This window comes from Caretta caretta, chromosome 9 (genome assembly GCF_965140235.1).
Source record: "Caretta caretta isolate rCarCar2 chromosome 9, rCarCar1.hap1, whole genome shotgun sequence".
NCBI classification, from domain to species: Eukaryota; Metazoa; Chordata; order Testudines; family Cheloniidae; genus Caretta; species Caretta caretta.
Genome location: NC_134214.1, coordinates 55,674,648 through 55,692,141, shown reverse-complemented (window position 1 = coordinate 55,692,141; position 17,494 = coordinate 55,674,648). Strand labels below are relative to the sequence as shown.

The 17,494-nt window shown below is 45.2% G+C and overlaps 1 protein-coding gene across 3 annotated transcripts in view; it reads left to right on the top strand.

The window, feature by feature from the left end:
* The first annotated feature begins 2,712 nt into the window (after positions 1-2,712).
* Positions 2,713-17,494, top strand: part of PPP1R7 (protein phosphatase 1 regulatory subunit 7) — a 41,505-nt gene continuing 26,723 nt past the window's right edge. For 2 of the 3 annotated variants that reach the window (XM_048863713.2, XM_048863711.2), the window contains exons 1-5: positions 2,713-2,865; positions 4,448-4,570; positions 12,813-12,868; positions 14,952-15,017; positions 16,316-16,446. In XM_048863713.2, coding sequence (XP_048719670.2) covers positions 2,820-2,865; positions 4,448-4,570; positions 12,813-12,868; positions 14,952-15,017; positions 16,316-16,446 — 422 coding nt within the window. In that variant the 5' untranslated portion in view covers positions 2,713-2,819. Of the gene's footprint in view, positions 2,866-4,213; positions 4,291-4,447; positions 4,571-12,812; positions 12,869-14,951; positions 15,018-16,315; positions 16,447-17,494 lie in introns of all 3 variants that reach the window. The other variant, XM_048863714.2, reaches the window with a different exon arrangement.

Below are 17,494 nucleotides of genomic sequence, written 5' to 3'. Positions count from 1 at the left end.
CATGGAGCCATTGATCACTACCCATTGAGCCCGACAATGTAGCCGGCTTTCTGTTCACCTTATAGTCCATTCATCCAGCCCATACTTCTTTAACTTGTTAGCTTTACTGGGACAAGGAGCACAGTAGCTCTGCCAAGGAACCTGCACAAGCGCATTGCCCACCTTCTGCATGAGACCTTTGAAGAGATCACTGAGGCCGATTACTGTGATATGAGAGAGCACATCAACACCCTATTCCGCATCTAGGCATGCATGCAGCCCTAACCCTCCTTGCCCCATGAGCCCGCACCAAACAACTTTCTTCCCAAAATAAAAACTGCCTACCAGGCACCTCCTCAAGTGTTTGTTCTTTCCCAAGCACCATCCATTGCGGCTGGCTACCTTCCTCCTGGCTTGAAAACAGCTCCTGCATGCATCTAGGGATGCCGGGCTGTCTCCCTCCTCTTCAGCACCCTTGCTCCCGCTTTCCTCCTCCTCCTGCCTTGTTGAACTGGGCTCTGAAGTGTCCATGGTGGTCTAAAGAGTAGAGGTGGGGTCACCCCCAAGTATTGCTTCCAGCTCTTTGTAGAAACAGCAGGTTGCGGGGGCAGCACTGGAGCGGCAGTTTGCATTGCGCACTTTGCGATAGGCATTCCGCAGCTCCTTCACTTTAACCCTGCACTGCAGTGCATCCCGGTCATGGCCCCTTTCCATCATGTCCCTCGATATCTGCCCTAAGGTATCGTAATTCGTATGGCTGGAGCGCAGCTAGGACTGGACAGCTTCCTCCCCCAAACACTGATGAGGTCCAGGACTTTGCCATTGCTCCATACCGGGGATCACCTGGTGTGTGGAGGCATGGTCACCTGGAAAGATTCGCTGAGAGCACTCCACGCCTCACTGAGCAAACAGGAAGGGGATTTTCAAAATTCCCAGAGAATTTAAAGGGTGTGTCTGATGGTTGGTCACCTAAGGGCAGGGCAGTAGAGTTCAAAGTGATAACCAGAGTGGCTAGAATAGGCATTGTGGGACACTTCTGGAGGCCGATCAGAGTGCATTAGTAGACCAGGGCGTCCACATTGGAGCCGCGGCGCCCCAGGTGGAGCGCAGCAAGCGTTATGCTTCTCGTAGAGGTGGATTACCAGGAGCGCTCCAGCTGCGGAGTCCGGGCACTCTACACGCCTTGCCAATGTGGACACATCATGAGTTAGGGCGCCCAGGGCTGCTTTAATGCGCTCTAACTCGCAAGTGTAGCCAAGCCCTTAGTTCTAAGCAGTATCCTACATGTATCCTACCCTTGTGTTTAACAAGCTGTTTCACGTTGTATTTGGTCTCCATCCCCCCCTCTAGATAGAATAAATTCAGATTTGCATAATTTGCATATACTGTTACCACAGTGGCATACATGTAGAAGTGCACTTGTGGAATTATTAAAATTTGTGTGATATATAGCTAGAAAATCAGTCAGTATAAGGAGATTTTCACAATAAGCAAATCTTCACACTTCTATAATGACTTCCTTCCAAGTCAGTCTCATATCACTCCAGTACACTGAGTAAATATTAAAATCTCCATTTTAAATGAGGAAACCGAGGTGTGGCAAGGTTGTGACAACTGGACAATGCAAGGGGGAGAGATAGCTCAGTGGTGTGAGCATTGGCCTGCTAAACCCAAGGTTGTGAGCTCAATCCTTGAGGCGACCATTTAGGGATCTGGGGCAAAAATTGGGGATTGGTCCTGCTTTGAGCAGGAGGTTGGACTAGATGACCTCCTGAGGTCCCTTCCAACCCTGATATTCTATGATTCTAAAGTTGGCATCATTGCCAGAGGAAAGGCAAGGGTTGACATTACAATAGCATTTAAGAGATCATATGTAGAGTGGAGATACTCTACGAAGGGCCTTAAAAGTGAAGACAAGTAGCGTATGTTTAACCTAATGGAGAAATGGGAGCCAGTGGAGGGATGCAAGGAGGAGGGCGGGGCTGTAAGATGGCATGTGTGAATATGATCTTTGCAGCATCATTATGAATGGATGTAAGTGGGACGATATAGCATCTATTAAAGCCAGAGAGAAGGTTGCTGTAGTTGAAATTCAAGATGATGAAGTTTACCAGTGTAAGTGCTTTGGGGCAGGGACTGTCTTTTGTTCTGTGTTTGTACAGAACCCTGTACACTGGTCCATGACTATGGCTCCTAATCTCTATGATGATAAATAAGAGCCATGTAAGTGCAAAGGAAACGCTGGATCTTATAGATGTGTAGTAAAGCAGCATCAAGATTTAAATACATCTACCTAAACTACAGTTGCCTAACAACCATCAGATAAGCACCATAGAGTAAAATAAAACAAAACATTAAAATCAGAAATAGAGATCAATTAGCCCACTAGGTAAAAGGATCTATAGACCATTTGCCCTCAGGCAAAGCACCACTGATCAACGTGCAAAGTAGGGAGCTGCACAAGATGTAAATTGATGCACCATTTGGCCTCAAAATTTTTCTTGTCAAATTCTTTTGATCTCTTTTTTATATGCCAAATGGCAGAAGAAGCAGCCGCCGGAACCCTGCAGCGGTGCTAGCGCTGAGGCTGCTGCCGCCGCCAATGAAGCAGCGTGGGTGGACACCACCTCCACCTCTCAGCACGCTTGTCAGGGTCTTCATAATCTAGCCAGCGGAGAACTACATCTCCCATGAGGCTGCGGAAACTATACACATGCGCCTGGGGTCCTAGGAGGCCTCTGCGAAAACAGCAGTTGAGCTGATTGGCGGAAATCCTTGCCCCGCTCATTGGTTGTGCCCGTTGCTGCGACGGGGAGTGGGTGGGGGTCAGGAAAAGCGACATGGCGGCGGCAAGAGGAGAAGGGCCGCTGCAGGAGATGATGGAGGGTGAGAGCCCGGCCGTGTCTGGGGGAGCTGAGTCGAGTCGAGTCGAGTCGAGCCGAGCCGAGCCGAGCCGAGCCCGAGCCTCCGGTCCCGGCCGTTCGCTTGTTCGCAGCAGCCGGGGACGCCAGCCCTGCGGTCGGGGGTAGACGGGGCTGGGCCCCTGGGGCAGCCGGCTAAAGGGGGCGAGGGCTGGGGGCCGATGGGGGGAGGCCCGTGGGGCGAGCGGGGCCTGAGGAGAAGGAGGCAGCTGAGGGCCGGGGACTCGGGCCGGCCCTGGGTAGCGGCGCGACCGTGTCTGAGGTGACAGCCCGGGCTGGGAATGGCGGGGGGAGCCGGGGTCTGGGGCGATGCTTGGGGCATCAGGCCAGCTTCCCTGCCGGGTGCGGTCGGGCTGGGCCGAAGTCCTGGGCCCGGAGCGGAGCGACCCCGGCTAGGCAAGGGGAGAGGTAGCAGGGTTGGGCCTGTGGGAAAGGAGGGGACTGCTGGCTGGAGGGGCAGGGTCTGCCTGGGGTGATGGTGCCCGGAGAGCAGAGGGCTTGTTGCCCGGGTGCTGGCAGCGGGGGGCAGGTGGGGCTAGGCAGAGCTGTGGACTGGCAAGAAGGGAACGGCTGGGGTGCCGAACGGGAGAGCGATTCCGAAGCAGGCTTGAGGGATGGGGTTTGAAGCTGTTCTTTGTGTTAGTTTCCTACTGGGAGGAGTTAGGGCTAAATTTGTTAAGGATTTTGGGATTCTGCACTTGCGGACTGGAGATGAGCATAGTGTAGTGGTTAAAATATGGGATTTGTAAGGGGACTGGGTCCTACTGCACTTCTGGGTCTAGGTGTTCTTGGTGAAGTTGCTTGTCCTTTTTGTGAATCACCTAAGCTATTAATAAAATGGGGAGTGTTGGGAGGCTAATTAATCACTATGCAGTGTCTTTTGATCATCAAATGAAAGGTGCTATAGAAATACAGCTTATTTGTAACTATGATTGAATCATCTTTCCCCTACTCTCTCCCCCCAAAATGGGATGATGTCATATTTAAGGTCATTCACAGTCACATAAAGTTCTGTCCAAACCTTTGAGCAAGATGAACCTCAGTGCACAAGAGGCCTTTGCCTTACACTGAATTGAAGAAGGCATGTAATGAAATTATGAAGTGATCTCATGAGTTGTTGCTGGGGAGGTGAGGTGGCCTTGTGGGTTGCAACAGGGTTGGAAACCTTTACCACTATAGTACCTGGCATTAGTGATATTGGTCTGTAAAGTGTCACCATTGTAAATTATCTTTAAATGTCACAGTTCTAATTCCATCACCTTAATCTTTGGATTTGCATTCCATCGGTCTAAGAAATTTCCTTTTTCCTCCAGTCTTCTTCCCAGATTGTTGGTTTAGGAAGAGGTGAAGGGAGGAAAAAGTGCTTCAAAAATCAAAGTAAAAACAAGGGGTAAGAGGACTTTTATTTAAGACTAAACCTTTAATTTAGTAAATTTTAGGATCTCTACTAACCTCATAAAGGTTTATGTGACTCTTGGTTACTGTATGTACTTGCGGCTAGTGTTTTCTGAAAGTAGCCTAACCCTGCTGTTATGTATCTTGCACAGTTGACAGGCGGGTAGAGTCAGAAGAGTCAGGAGATGAAGAAGGGAAGAAGCAAGCAGGTTGCATAGTAACAGACCTCAGTCAGCAGAGCCTGAGAGATGAGCAGAATGGGGAGAATTTAACAGGTACCTAAGCGACCCTAATCATATTTTAAAGATGGACTTCTTAATGCCATGTGTAATAAAATGTTTGTACCATTCCCAATTTTGCAGTTACTCTGATCATGTATTATATTTTAGTTAATTAATTACATCTGTTCTATGGATCTATTTTTTTTTAGATTCACTTTAATGTTGGTCTTTTGTAGTATCTTTGTTTTTATTTATCTGCAAACATGTTTGACTTTAAAATATTCAAAGAGTTTACGGTATCAAAGAGAATAGGATTTTTCTGATGTACTTCATTATTACTTTTACTGTGAAGAGGTTGCAGGCATTGCTTTAAAGTCCTATTTTGCTCCTCTCTGGAATCCTCTGAGCTCAAAACTAGCACCATTATTATTTTATTGTTTGTAATAGTGCTTAGTGGCTTTAGTTGTCCTGATGGCTGTGCAGGCGAGTAGGTCTTGTTTAGCAATCTATTTAAGATCTGCACAAAGGGATCTGCTCGGACAGATCTCATATGCCAATATCATTTAAACTTTTGGGACTTCCTTTTTTTAAAAAGGAGGGAAATTCTCCAATAAAAACTTAGTCAAGAAAGAGTTACAGGCTGAAGTGTTTTAGTGAGGTCCAGATAATACTCAGAAACACAGTTACACTTTTTTGGGTAGAAATTCTACACACGCTTTTTTTAAAATTAGGGGTTCCAGCCAGTTCTCCATTGCCATATAATCCTTCCTCTCTGACTAACACATCACTAGTTATAGAAACCACCCAATCTTAGTATTGCCCTTTAAAATTTGCAAAGGTATAGTTAGGTCAAAATAGCAAATTATTAGGGAAGTTTAAAATCCCATGTCCCATTTAAAGGATCCATTCCAATATACTATAACTCTGCATTAGTCACTGTAAAAAGTACATATGGGAACTGCTGTACAATTTACATAAACCTTCAGCACCATATAATTAGGGCTTTTGTTTTTAGGAGTTTATTAATTTAATTTATTGCAGGTTATTCTTAACAATTTTTGAATTTATGTATGTCCAAAAATTGGAGGGTTTGGGAGCTTTTTCTTTGTATATCTGTAATGAGTTACATATATTATACATTATTAATTACAGTAGGACATACTGTAGTGCAGGGGTAGTCAATAGGCGGACCGCAGTCCAAATCTGGACTGCCAGATGCTTTACAAAAAGAAAAGGAGGACTTGTGGCACCTTAGAGACTAACAAATATATTTGAGCATAAGCTTTCGTGAGCTACAGCTACAGCTCCCCCAGATTGTTCTGGATGCCCCTGGAGGGTATGTCCAGAAGCGAGGAGGCAGCACTCTCCCTGTGTTGGTGCAGTGCAGGGAGGGAGCAGGGGAGCTGGTTGAGCTCCTCCCCTCTCCTCCTCTTCTCTTCCCCCCCTCCCTTGCTTTCGCTGGAGTCTCAGCACTGCTGCCTGCTTTGCAGACCATCTGCAGGTGAAAGGCAGGGAATGCTAAACAGCCCATGGGTGGACCTAGTGGGGAGGAGCTCAGCCAGCAACCATGCTCTCTCCGTCCCTGCACTGCACGGACACACACGGAGAGTCCTGCTGCCAGGGGAAGTACTGCCTCCTCACTTTTGGGTGTCTTGAGAAATCTGGGGGTGGAGAGGGGGGTACGTGACCCCCCCAGAACTTTCATTTGTGCCCCCCTCCACTAGTCACAGCTACATGTTGCCTCTGTGTGCAAACTGAAGCTGAGCTGGAGGCAAGCGGAGCTATGCTTGTGCTCCAGATAGTTCCCAGAGGCCCCCCACTCTTGTGTCTCCCGCCCTCAAGTGGTTCCTGGAGTCCCCACCCTGGCCTTTTGCCCTCCCCGACCCTGAGTGGTCCCCGGAGCCTCCACTCTGGCCTTATGACCTCCCTCTCCTGTTTCCCACCCCCATCCTTCTGGGGTCAGTCCCTGAAGTCCTCTCCAGCCGCCCCCCCCCCCCCGAGTCCCCTACCCCACTCTTTTCCTCCCAGTCCATTTCCAGTCACCTGCTTCCGTCACATCCCAGCTTCCCCACATCTCACCAGAGCTGCTATCTGGAGTCTACTTTGGCCCTCCCACTTCCTGCCTCCTTCCTGCCCCTCTGCTATCTTAGCCCCCAAAAAGGTATTGCACCACTAGCTAGATCACAGTCCAACAGCTTCACCTCCTGGCTCCAAACTCAAAAGTACTCTCGCACAGTCACACACTGCTTTACTGCCCAGATCCCAGTACATACCTATTCCTCTTACTGTCTGCCCCATCTCTGCTACTTGGCTCAATTCGGGGCACAGAGGAACATTTTTGTGTGTATGTGTGGAGGAGCGGCAAAGCCAGGTGGCTCAGGCCTGCCCCTTGCTTCCTGTTTTCAGTTTAGGAAAATAAAGTCACCTTACTTTCCTGGCAGGGCAGGCGGAGAGCTGGCAAGCAATCAGAGTTTGGAGAGAGTAGCTGTGTGGCAGTCTGGACTTTGACTATACCTTGACCAAGAAATTTGGACCTTGATAAAAAATAATTGACTATCCCTGCTATACTACTTGCAACGCTTTAGTGCTTGTTAAAAATCACACCCCCAATAGTCCACATGTAGACAAACCCATAGATATAAGTAACCATTTCCAGTGTGTTTCTGATTTTAATTGGATAAACTCTGATTTTTTTTGTAGTATCGGGAGTCGTTTATCAGTATTTATTGGTTAAAACCATAAATCAGAAGCCCTACTTTTATAATCAACATATTTGATAATGCCAAACAGATCAATCCTTCATAAAATTCTTCTCTACCAACACAGTACGTTATGAGTGTACATAGAACTGACATAGCTTAAATGTACCCTGGGAGTAGATTTTATGTTTGTGTTTCTTTGGACATCTTCATTACACAATTAATAAACAGTATATATAAAGCAGCATATTTCCATTACAGAGCAAAACAAGGAGACAAGGTTTAGATTGGATGGACAGTATAAATTTGGAGCTTATTTAATGTTTCCATCTAGGTTTCATCTTTCCATCCAAAGCTATCAGTAAAAAATAAAAATACCTGTTCTCTGCCGTGGTTGAAATATTTGTAGTTAAATCCAGCCAACCAGTTTCTGAGTTACACAGCTGAAAGGTAAATTTAAATATGGATAGATCAAATGGCTGACATTTCAGATTTCACATGCAATCAGTTCTCTAAGGAATAGCATATGTGTTTTAAGTAACTTAGTTGTAAGTAATCTAGTATTTTTTTCATGCATTTACAGTTAAAGAAAAGTGCAGTTATGTTTGTAATTACAAGTGCCTGTGGTACTGTGGACTTACATAAACCAGTAGTTTATTAATGTGGAACCCAATCTTACAGAAAAAACCTACATATGGACTCTGTAGAGTTTTGTAGCTTGCAATCAGTGAAGTTGCACAACTCTGCAGAGTTGGAGAATTTTTTTATTTTTTTCTCAGAAAACAGTTAAATATTAAAAAAAATTGTGCTAAACCAATATTAGCATATTTTAATACACATAAGTTAAAGTGCAGTTCTATTCTTAGCAATGACTGTAAAAATACCAGTATAGGGGTATGTGTTTGATGCCTATTAGTGATGCTATATCACTTTTGCTCAGTTTACAAGTAAAAACCTGTTATTTTTCTATCTAGTGCATTGATTCTGAAAATCAAGCAGGGTTCTTTCTAGCTCCAGTACCACCACAGATATCTAAAGATTCTGCAGTCAGAACATAATAGTTCTGGTGATGATGCAGGAGCCAGTATTGGATATAAAGTGCTAACAGGAGTAAAGAGCAGTAAAAACTTATTTTTGTTAGAGAAATAAGATTACAGACAGACTACCCATAGGAAGTAGATCTGTTAGTACTGTTTTTATTACTTTCCAGAGTCAAAATACAATTTAAGGTTCCTATAGCAATGTTATATCACCTGTGTTGCACGTATATAGATGTGTGTGGTTAGACTAGTAAATGTGTAACCCATCTTAATGTGTAGGATATGGAATGTGGTGGTGGGGGCGGAGTCAGCGTAGCTATGTAAACCTTAACTATTTTATATTTCCTGACTTTTGTGTGTTCGATTTTAAATTGCATGTCTGTAGGTTGTTACACTTGATATATATTCACATGTGATTATGACAACTATGAAATACACGATCTATATTTATTTGGCACCTTAGGACTTCTCATGTGCTGTCTGCCTGGACTATTTAAAAAATACCAACCCTGTTAGAAGATTGCCATTAAATAAATAAATAAATCCACAATCTGTCTTTATTTATAATTTCCCTTTTCTATTTGTGGCAGCTAAAAAGTCCTCCAACTTCTCCAGTTGCACAGTGGTTCTTCCAGCCCACTCTGTCTCTCTCAACCCATGGGAAAGTAGGTCGTGTACAGCTTCTTTGCTGTAACTACAATGGGGATGAATGCTTGTAGGCGAGGAGAATAGAAGGAGGAGGGAATGAGAGGGTTTCTTGCTGTCTCCTTTAAAAAACTACTCTTGAAACATTTTATCTGGCTTATTTATGTATTGATAACTCTTGCTCTGGCTCTAAAGCTGGATTGCTTTAAATAGCAGGACTTAAAGTAACTAAGGCAACCGAGTTTTGGAAGCAGATAGATACAGAACATACAGGAATATGTTTAACATGACATGTTAATCGCAAACCTAAGTAACATTTAAGAATTCTAAAGATTGTCTCTAACGTGCCATATCCAGCAGTTCTCAACCAGGGGTCCACAACCCTCTAGTGGTCTGTGATCTCTTTCAGGGGGGCCGCGGAGCCCCATGGCTGAAACCTGGTGCCCCGAGCCCCAGTGCTGAAGCCCGAAGCGTCACAGGGCTGAAGCTGGCGCCCCCTCTCCCTCCGCCCCCAAGCCGGGAGCGTCGTGGGGCTGAAGCTGGCACCCTCTCCCTCCCCCCCCACCCCCCGCCCCAAGCTGGAACCGTCGTGGGGCTGAAGCCGGCGTGACAGCTCCCCTCCCCCCCAAAGCTGGGAGCGGTGCAGGGCTGAAGCTGGTGCCCCCTCTCCACCGTGCGGCCCCCCCCCAAAAAAAATCTGGGAGAGTCGCAGGGCTGAGGCCGGCGCCCCCTCCCACCCCGCCCCCAAGGTTGAAGGGCTGAATCAAGTGTGTGTGTGGGGGGGGGGCTACCCTTCCCAAGCCAGGAGCGTTGCGAGGCTGAAGCCGGCGCCCCCTCTTTCTCCCACCCCCCAAGCCAGGAGCGTCACAGGGCCGAAGGTGGCGCCCCTGGCCCATCCCCCTCAAGCCGGGAGTGCTGCGGGGCTGAAGCTGGCGGCTCCCCCCCCCATCCACCCCCAGGCCAGGAGTGGCGCAGAGCTGAAGCCAGCGCTTCCTCCCCCACTCCCCGCTGGGCACAGGGCTGATGCCAGCACCCTCCCTTCAAGCATCCCAAGCCAGGAACAGCACCGGAAGACCACCCCACCTGTACACAGCCCTAGCTACCCCCTGCCAGCATCCTGAGCAATTTTCAAACTTTTTGAACTGAGTTCCCCCTTTTTTTTTGTTGCATCCCCCCACAGCCCAGACAGGCTGAGTGGCCTCTTGAGTGAGTCAGGGGGTGGAGGCAGTGCTCCCTCCCTGGACCCGGCTGTGCTTGAGCCCCCGGCGGGCCCTGATGTTTTATTAGCATGTTGAGGGGGGTCTTAGCAAGAAAAAAGTTGAGAACCCCTGCCATAAGATAAATGCTAGTGTGGTGACAAGTTTTATTGGCACTTGTTTGGGATAACATGAATTATGTAAGAGTAGCGAAATCAGGTGGGCAGCCATGTTCTTCCCAATGAAATCTTTATTTATACTCATGGTGTTAGCATAGCATGTACAAGTACGTAGAGTGCTCTGGGAAGGGCAGCCTTTGTCATTAAGAAGCTCCATTAAGCACACGACTGGGGGTCAGATGTGGTTTCGGTTCCTGGTTCTGCCACAGAATTTGCGTGTGACCTTGAGTAAACCATCTAACCTGGCTGTGGCTTATTTTACCCAAATGTCAAATGGTGACAGTACAGGGATTTTTGAGGGGTTTTATTAATGTCTGTTTAGTGCACTTAAATTGAGCCTTCCAATCATGGCTCACCAGTTATAGTATTGTATTAATTCATTGCCACCAAAGAAAGCACCGTCAGTACCAAGGTGATCCTGAGGGAGCTTGTCATGTCATATGGGAAGGAACAGAGCACAGTAAGGTTGTGAATAATGCTAGTGTTTGTTAATCACAATGATCTACCAGCTGTATCGCTTTGGTAATGTTGTCATTGGAGAATTCTGGAGATACAGTGAAGTGGCCTCCTGTACCTTGTGCCCTGCAACAGGCTCTTTATACTTCTTAATACAAGGAGAATGTGTTAGTTTCAAGTGAGATCTCAAATAATTGTTGTTCCTGTCTTGCCCTGCAATTCTGTAGTTGGCTGGCTGCAAATTAAATTGGGCTGTTTGTTGCAGCATAATTTGTTTGGGCTGGGGCTATTGGCAGTTTGGCACCCTTTTTTACCCTAGTCATCCATAGAACGCGTACAGCTTTGGCAGTGGCAGAGCACGCTTCTCCACAAGGCTCTAACAAGGTGTTTCAACCCAAACAAGAAAGGATTGCCTGGAAGGATCACAGGATAATTCATCCTTTGGCATCTGCTGAGGCTGCCAACCAGCATATTGATTGGTGTCAGTTGTGGCCGAGTTTTTTGTGATGCCACTCAGCTCCCAAACCACAAGCTTGTTTTACATCAGAAGTCTACAAGCTGGAGTCACTGCTGATTTATGTTGTATTCAAATTAGAAAGATAGAGGTCAAACGCTTCATATCACTCACCAATTCCCCTGAGTCAGTCAATCCTCCCATTCTGAATTGATGAAATAGGGGCAATAGTAGAATACAGAATTTGAGAATATTAGCAAAACTGTCTGCTAGACTCTATTGAGTTTGAATTCTGTACCATGAATCCCTTCAGTGCTGGAGGGTGTGTCAGGTATGTCTAGGAAATGCACTTGTCCAGTGTAGTTGGATATTAGTCATTTGAATGGATGTTTGACTGAACCAAAATACAAATAAGATCAGGTATTACTGAAGGGGCTAATGGAGTGAGATTGCATAAAGCGTTGCAAGGATTAATCCAAAGTCCGTGTGCTCAGTGGTAGTTAACAATTCCTGTAGGTTTCCTTCAGCATAAGGGGACCATAGGTTTGAAATGTGATCTGTTCGTATGTTGTATATCTGTCTTTTGAAATCCTATACTGAAATTGATACACCCAACCCACCCTCTTCACCAAATGGGAAACACACATGAATTACTCAACATGAATCTCTCCACTAAATACCTCTCCCTCTAATGCTGTGCTAGAAGTGCATGAAAATACTGGGCTGTGTTCCAGAGATGTAAGAGCATTTCCCAGAACAACATACCCAGCATAACAAATGCTGCATTCTAAAATATTGGTGAGCTCATTTAAACAAAAAGGAAAAACCATTCAAGAAGGCATGCAAACTAGTAACTTATGCTTTCAGTATTCCAATAAGGGTGGAATTCTTCAGGTGGTTGAACATGCAGGTCAATGTGTTTCCACCAGACAACCTGTGTGTGCTAGTTTTCCCCCTGGGAGCATTGTACTGAGTTATCTGAGGAGAGCAGTTATTTCAGCAACTGTGACTGTTTACAAGGGAAGATGGAGAATGTGCAGGAGTAAATCAGCTAAATGTCATGGTAGCTGAAAAATCAACAGTCCTGCTAAAACCTGGTATCTCAGTATTAGTCACTACTTCAGCAAAGACCCCCATCATACCTGGCTGTTGAGTCAGCAGCATTTACCAGCTTCACTAGAGCTAGGCTGGAGAATTATAATTATTTTCTACACTGTGCATCAAAGTATGAAATTCTATTGTTAGTGACTTTTGCATTCTCAACTAGATGGACAGTGTTCATAGAATATCAGGGTTGGAAGGGACCTCACAAGGTCATCTAGTAGTCAAAGCAGGACCAATCCCCGGTTTTTGCCCCAGATCCCTAAATGGCCCCCTCAAGGATTGAACTCACAACCCTGGGTTTAGCAGGCCACTGCTCAAACCAGTGAGCTATCCCTCCCCCGTTCATGTACCTGCAGCTTCTGTCCAGTGCAGCAGAGACTCAAAGCAGTATCTTTCTCACCTTCCTACATTGCCTAAGGAGCATTTACTCCTGCACCTCCCCACCCAGTGGAGAAGCACTGCAGCCTTTCCATCAGTTGATGTATAACTTGAGTTTATACTGTATGTTCTCATTCTGCTGCAGGAGAGGCAGAGACACCAGTGGATATGGAGACAATTAATCTGGACCCGGAAGCTGAGGTAATGCTGGTTGCACTCATATCGGACTTATTTAAAGAAGGAAAGGTAGGCAAAGGATGACTAGTTCTATGAGAAAGTATCTGAACCTTGGACAAGAGGAATAATTCTTCTGGAAGTGTTGGCTGTCCAGATCTCCCCAAAATTGAATCTGAGTTTTACAGTCAGAAGCAAAGAAGTACTTTTAAAATCAATAGCTGGAATCTTTTTGTAACAACTTGGGATATTAGGACAAAGTCATTTTAAAGCAGAGATGGTATAAACATCAAGCAACATGTTGTAAGCATTTGTTAGACTGTCTTTAAAATCTCCTTGCTGTTGCAAAACTTTATTCTGTCAGCACACATAGGAAGTTATCCACCCAGCCTGTCAGATAAATGAATTGTGAGAGACTGTTTACAGAGCAATGTGCTGAACTTTGGCAGGTGTTGTATTTACATTTTGTTTGTATGTTTCTCTGGCAAAAACTGAACAGCAGGGGCTAGGCAGCACACATGGTAAGTGTATTAGCTGTTCACCTATTTACACCTGTAGTCCCAAAACCACCAAATAATTAGACACAATTGGCAATTTCTGCCAGCAGAGGCCCAGGACTGGAATAGAAAAGGATGCTCTAGTTGGGATTGAGGTAACACTAGAAAGGTATGTATGGGAAGCCTGTGCAGTACCTGGCTCTAGCCAATAGAATTAGCACTTTATCTGCATAAGAACAAAACTCACCCAAAAAACTTCCCTTCTGTTAAATGAACACAGGTTGATATAACCACTATTAATATTCTCTAGTTCAGACTTTTTCAGCTGTAGGCAGACATGCTGTCAGGGTTCCCTCCCCACTCTGAACTCTGGGGTACAGATGTGGGGACCCGCATGAAAGACCCCCTAAGCTTATTTCTACCAGTTTTGGGTTAAAAACTTCCCCAAGGCACAAATTCCTTTCCTTGTCCTTGGACAGTATTGCTGCCACCACCAAGTGATTTAGACAAAGATTCAGGAAAAGGACCCTTGGAGTTCCTATTTCCCCAAAATATTCCCCCAAACCCCTTCACCCCCTTTCCTGGGGAGGCTTAGAATAATATATCAACCAGTTGCCTTTAATAAAAGTACAGACCAGACCCTTTATGTTTAGGACACTAAAATCAATCAGGTTCTTAAAAGAGGAACTTTATTATAAAGAAAAAGGTAAAAGAAGCACCTCTGTAAAATCAGGATGGAAAGTAATTTTACAGGGTAATAAGATTTAAAACACAGAGGATTCCCCTCTAGGCTCAACTTCAAAGTTACAAAAATAGGAATAAACCTCCCTCTTAGCATAGGGAAAATTCACATGCTAAAACAAGAGATAATCTAATGCATTTCCTTGCTATTACTTACAATTTCTATAATTTTAGATGTATCATTTCAGTAGGAGCTGGGTTACCTGCTTGGTCTCTCTTTGTCCCGAGAGAGAACAAAAAAAAAAAGAGCACCAAACACCCCCCCACCCCACCCCCCGATTTGAAAGTATCTTCTTTCCCCATTGGTCCTTCTGGTCAGGTGCCAACTAGGTTAATTGAACTGATTAACCCCTTACAGGTAAGTGATTCTGTACCTCTGGCCAGGAGGGATTTGATGTTACTGCATACATAAAGGTTGTTACCCTTCCCTCTATATTTATGACACGTGTCATCTTGGGCAACAAACCCAAGCTTCCCCTCATATTTAACGGCACACAGTTGCCCGCAAGACCAGAGTTTTGCAAGATTTTTAAGAAGGGGTCTTATTGAGGTCTATATACTCTATGAACCTACAGTCTCCCTTTCAAGGCAATGCACAAGCAGCATTTTCACTCTGGACTTGGAAGACACTATCATGAAACAAACCTTCAACCCTAAACAGCCGGTGGATGAGTCCAAGTCTTCTCTGGGGAGGGATAGCTCAGTGGTTTGAGCATTGGCCTACTAAACCCAGGGTTGTGAGTTCAATCCTTGAGGGAACCATTTAGGGATCTGGGGCAAAAATTGGGGATTGGTCCTGCTTTGAGCTGGGGGTTGGACTAGATGACCTCCTGAGGTCCCTTCCAACCCTGATATTCTATGATTCTCTTTAGGATGTTGACCTGAATCACTTCCGAATTGGAAAGATTGAGGGATTTGAAGTGCTCAAGAAAGTGAAGGTGAGACTCAGAAGGAATGGTGAGCATCAAGGTACAAGCAACTCTAGGAGCTGCAACTCTTATGTCATTTATCTGTAAGCCAACCAGTATGATGAGTCTTTCTCTGGCTGGGAACCAGCAGAGATTCTAATGAGCAATAACCTTTTAAGATGTGTCTGTAAAGAATGTAACTGCTCCTCTGCCAAGCAGTAGCAGATGTCAGGGCCTTGTAAGTTTGCTTCCCAGAGGAGGAGAAATCAGTGACGTGGAATCTAGGTTTATTCCAAGTGTAACTTGCTTTATTTACACCTACATGTCAGTCCTGGAACAGAGGTTCAGGCAACTCCCTTCTTTCAGGAATCTCAGCTCAGCACAAACTCTGCTTCAAGATTTGAAACTGAGGCAGAGAGCAATCTCTCCTACTACTTCTACAACTCCCTCTCCTCTCAAAGCTGCCTCAACACAGAACCTTGCACAACCAAAACCTAACACCACTACAAGCATTTCTTCCAAGACTAAAAACTTGCTTGCACGCTATCAAACTTGGAAGACTTTAACAGTGTGACCTGGTGACATCTGCCATAACAATAACTTTTGAGGGCTTTCTCAAAATCACTGTTGTGCATTTTGAGACTATAGTATGCTCTATGATAGGCTGAAACATAAAATACGTCTTTGTTGACAGACTAGTAAGTTGCAAGTAAGTTCTTTGGTCTTTGGACCAGCAAACTGTGATGCTGAACCCCAATTTGAAGAGTAACTAGCTCCAGAAAGTCTGCTATTAACAAAACTAGAGAAGCAAAATTCTGTAGAAAAATGTATTGACTGTATAGCTTTTTTCAGCATTGCAAGGATTCTTCCTGTGTGATGGTCCATCCTTTCAGCCAGAATGTCCTGACCTTGCTGTGCAAGTCTGTGGCATAACAGAATCCTTTCAACAAGATAATGGGACCCAGGTTCCTCCCTTCTTCTAGAACATGACTCCCTTTGAGTTGAAGCCTGCAATCCTTGAAGTCCATGACTAAATTCCTGTTGACTTCAGGGGGAGCAGAACTGGGCCTTTAGTTAATAGGCTAGCCATAGAATCAATTCCATGTGCTCCTTCCTCACCCTATACCTGGCATGGCTGTGCTTCTCTTGTCCTTAAAGAAACTGGATCAACATTTCCTCCTCCTCATGGTAATGGGGGTGAACTATAAAATGGAGTCTGATGGTAACCCCAAAGAAGGGTGCATATTGTCTTTTTCAGGTGCAATTTTTTTCTCGTGGGGTTTTTCTCACTTTGTTGTGGCTTTTTTTAACTTCTCCCCAAAACTCAGACTCTGTGTCTGCGTCAGAATTTGGTTAAGTGCATCGAGAACCTGGAACAGTTGCAGACTCTCAGAGAACTGGATCTCTATGACAATCAGATCCGGAAGATTGAGAACTTAGAGGACCTGACAGACCTTGAGTGAGTATCCAGTGAGGAGGGAATGACCAGGACTGGGTGGTGATGTGATAAATGAGGCTGCCAGTCTGCAGGCTTTCTATGAAGTGGTTGTCAAGCAAAATGTATCATTAGGCATTTTTTTAAAAAAACCAAAACCTTAATTACACAAGCTGCACTCTCTGCTTGTGGAGATTCACATGGGTGCTACATGCAGGACAACGTCTTGTGTTCACTAGGATTTAGGTCTTGCTGTAAGCTGGTTTCATTACTCTGGAGGCGATCAGGGACAGTTTTTTGTTAAAACCAAAAATTAAATGTACTGTAGATGTGTGGCTGGAGTGCTGCATGGCAGCAGAGGACTTCTACCCCAGAGAAGAGGAGTGTAGCCTCCCGTTGTTCTGTGGTGACCACTGTAACTAGAATTTGCATTATAGAAGCAGCTATTGGCCCTGAGTGAGATCAGAAGTCCGTTGTGCAGAGCCCTGTACAAACACAGTTCCTGCCCTGAAGAGCTTCCAGTCTAACTAAGCAAGGCAGACAAGGTCGCGGAAAGAAAGTATTGTTATCCCCATTATACAGTGACTTGCTCAAAGTCACAGTGGAAGTCTATAGCAGGGAACTGAATCCCAGTCAAGTATCCTAACCACAAGCTCATCCTTCCTTCAAGCAGCTGAATTCTGTACTGTCCTCCTGGCTAGAGGACATGAGGCCTTGCGAGAGGTGATAAATTGTTGGGGATACTGAAATTCACCTTAATTTAGACTGAGTACACAAATGCCTCCACTAGTAGTGATTGTCTAGTGCTTAAGGGAGGTTTTGATCTGGTGCTTTTCAGAGGGAATTTCCATAGGGACATGCTGGGTTGGGAAAAGCATGTTGTAGTCGTATTTTTAAAATTGGAGGCTGAAGTGCCACTGTTGGGTTGGGTTCAGGTGATGAAGTAAAACTAGTGCCAATTCTTTGTTTTTTTTTCTTCAGACCCTGTTTTAAGCATGTATTTAATCTCCTGTATGGTAAACAAATGCTATTTCTGACTCCCTATAGCTTAGTGTGCTAACAAAGTGCTTGA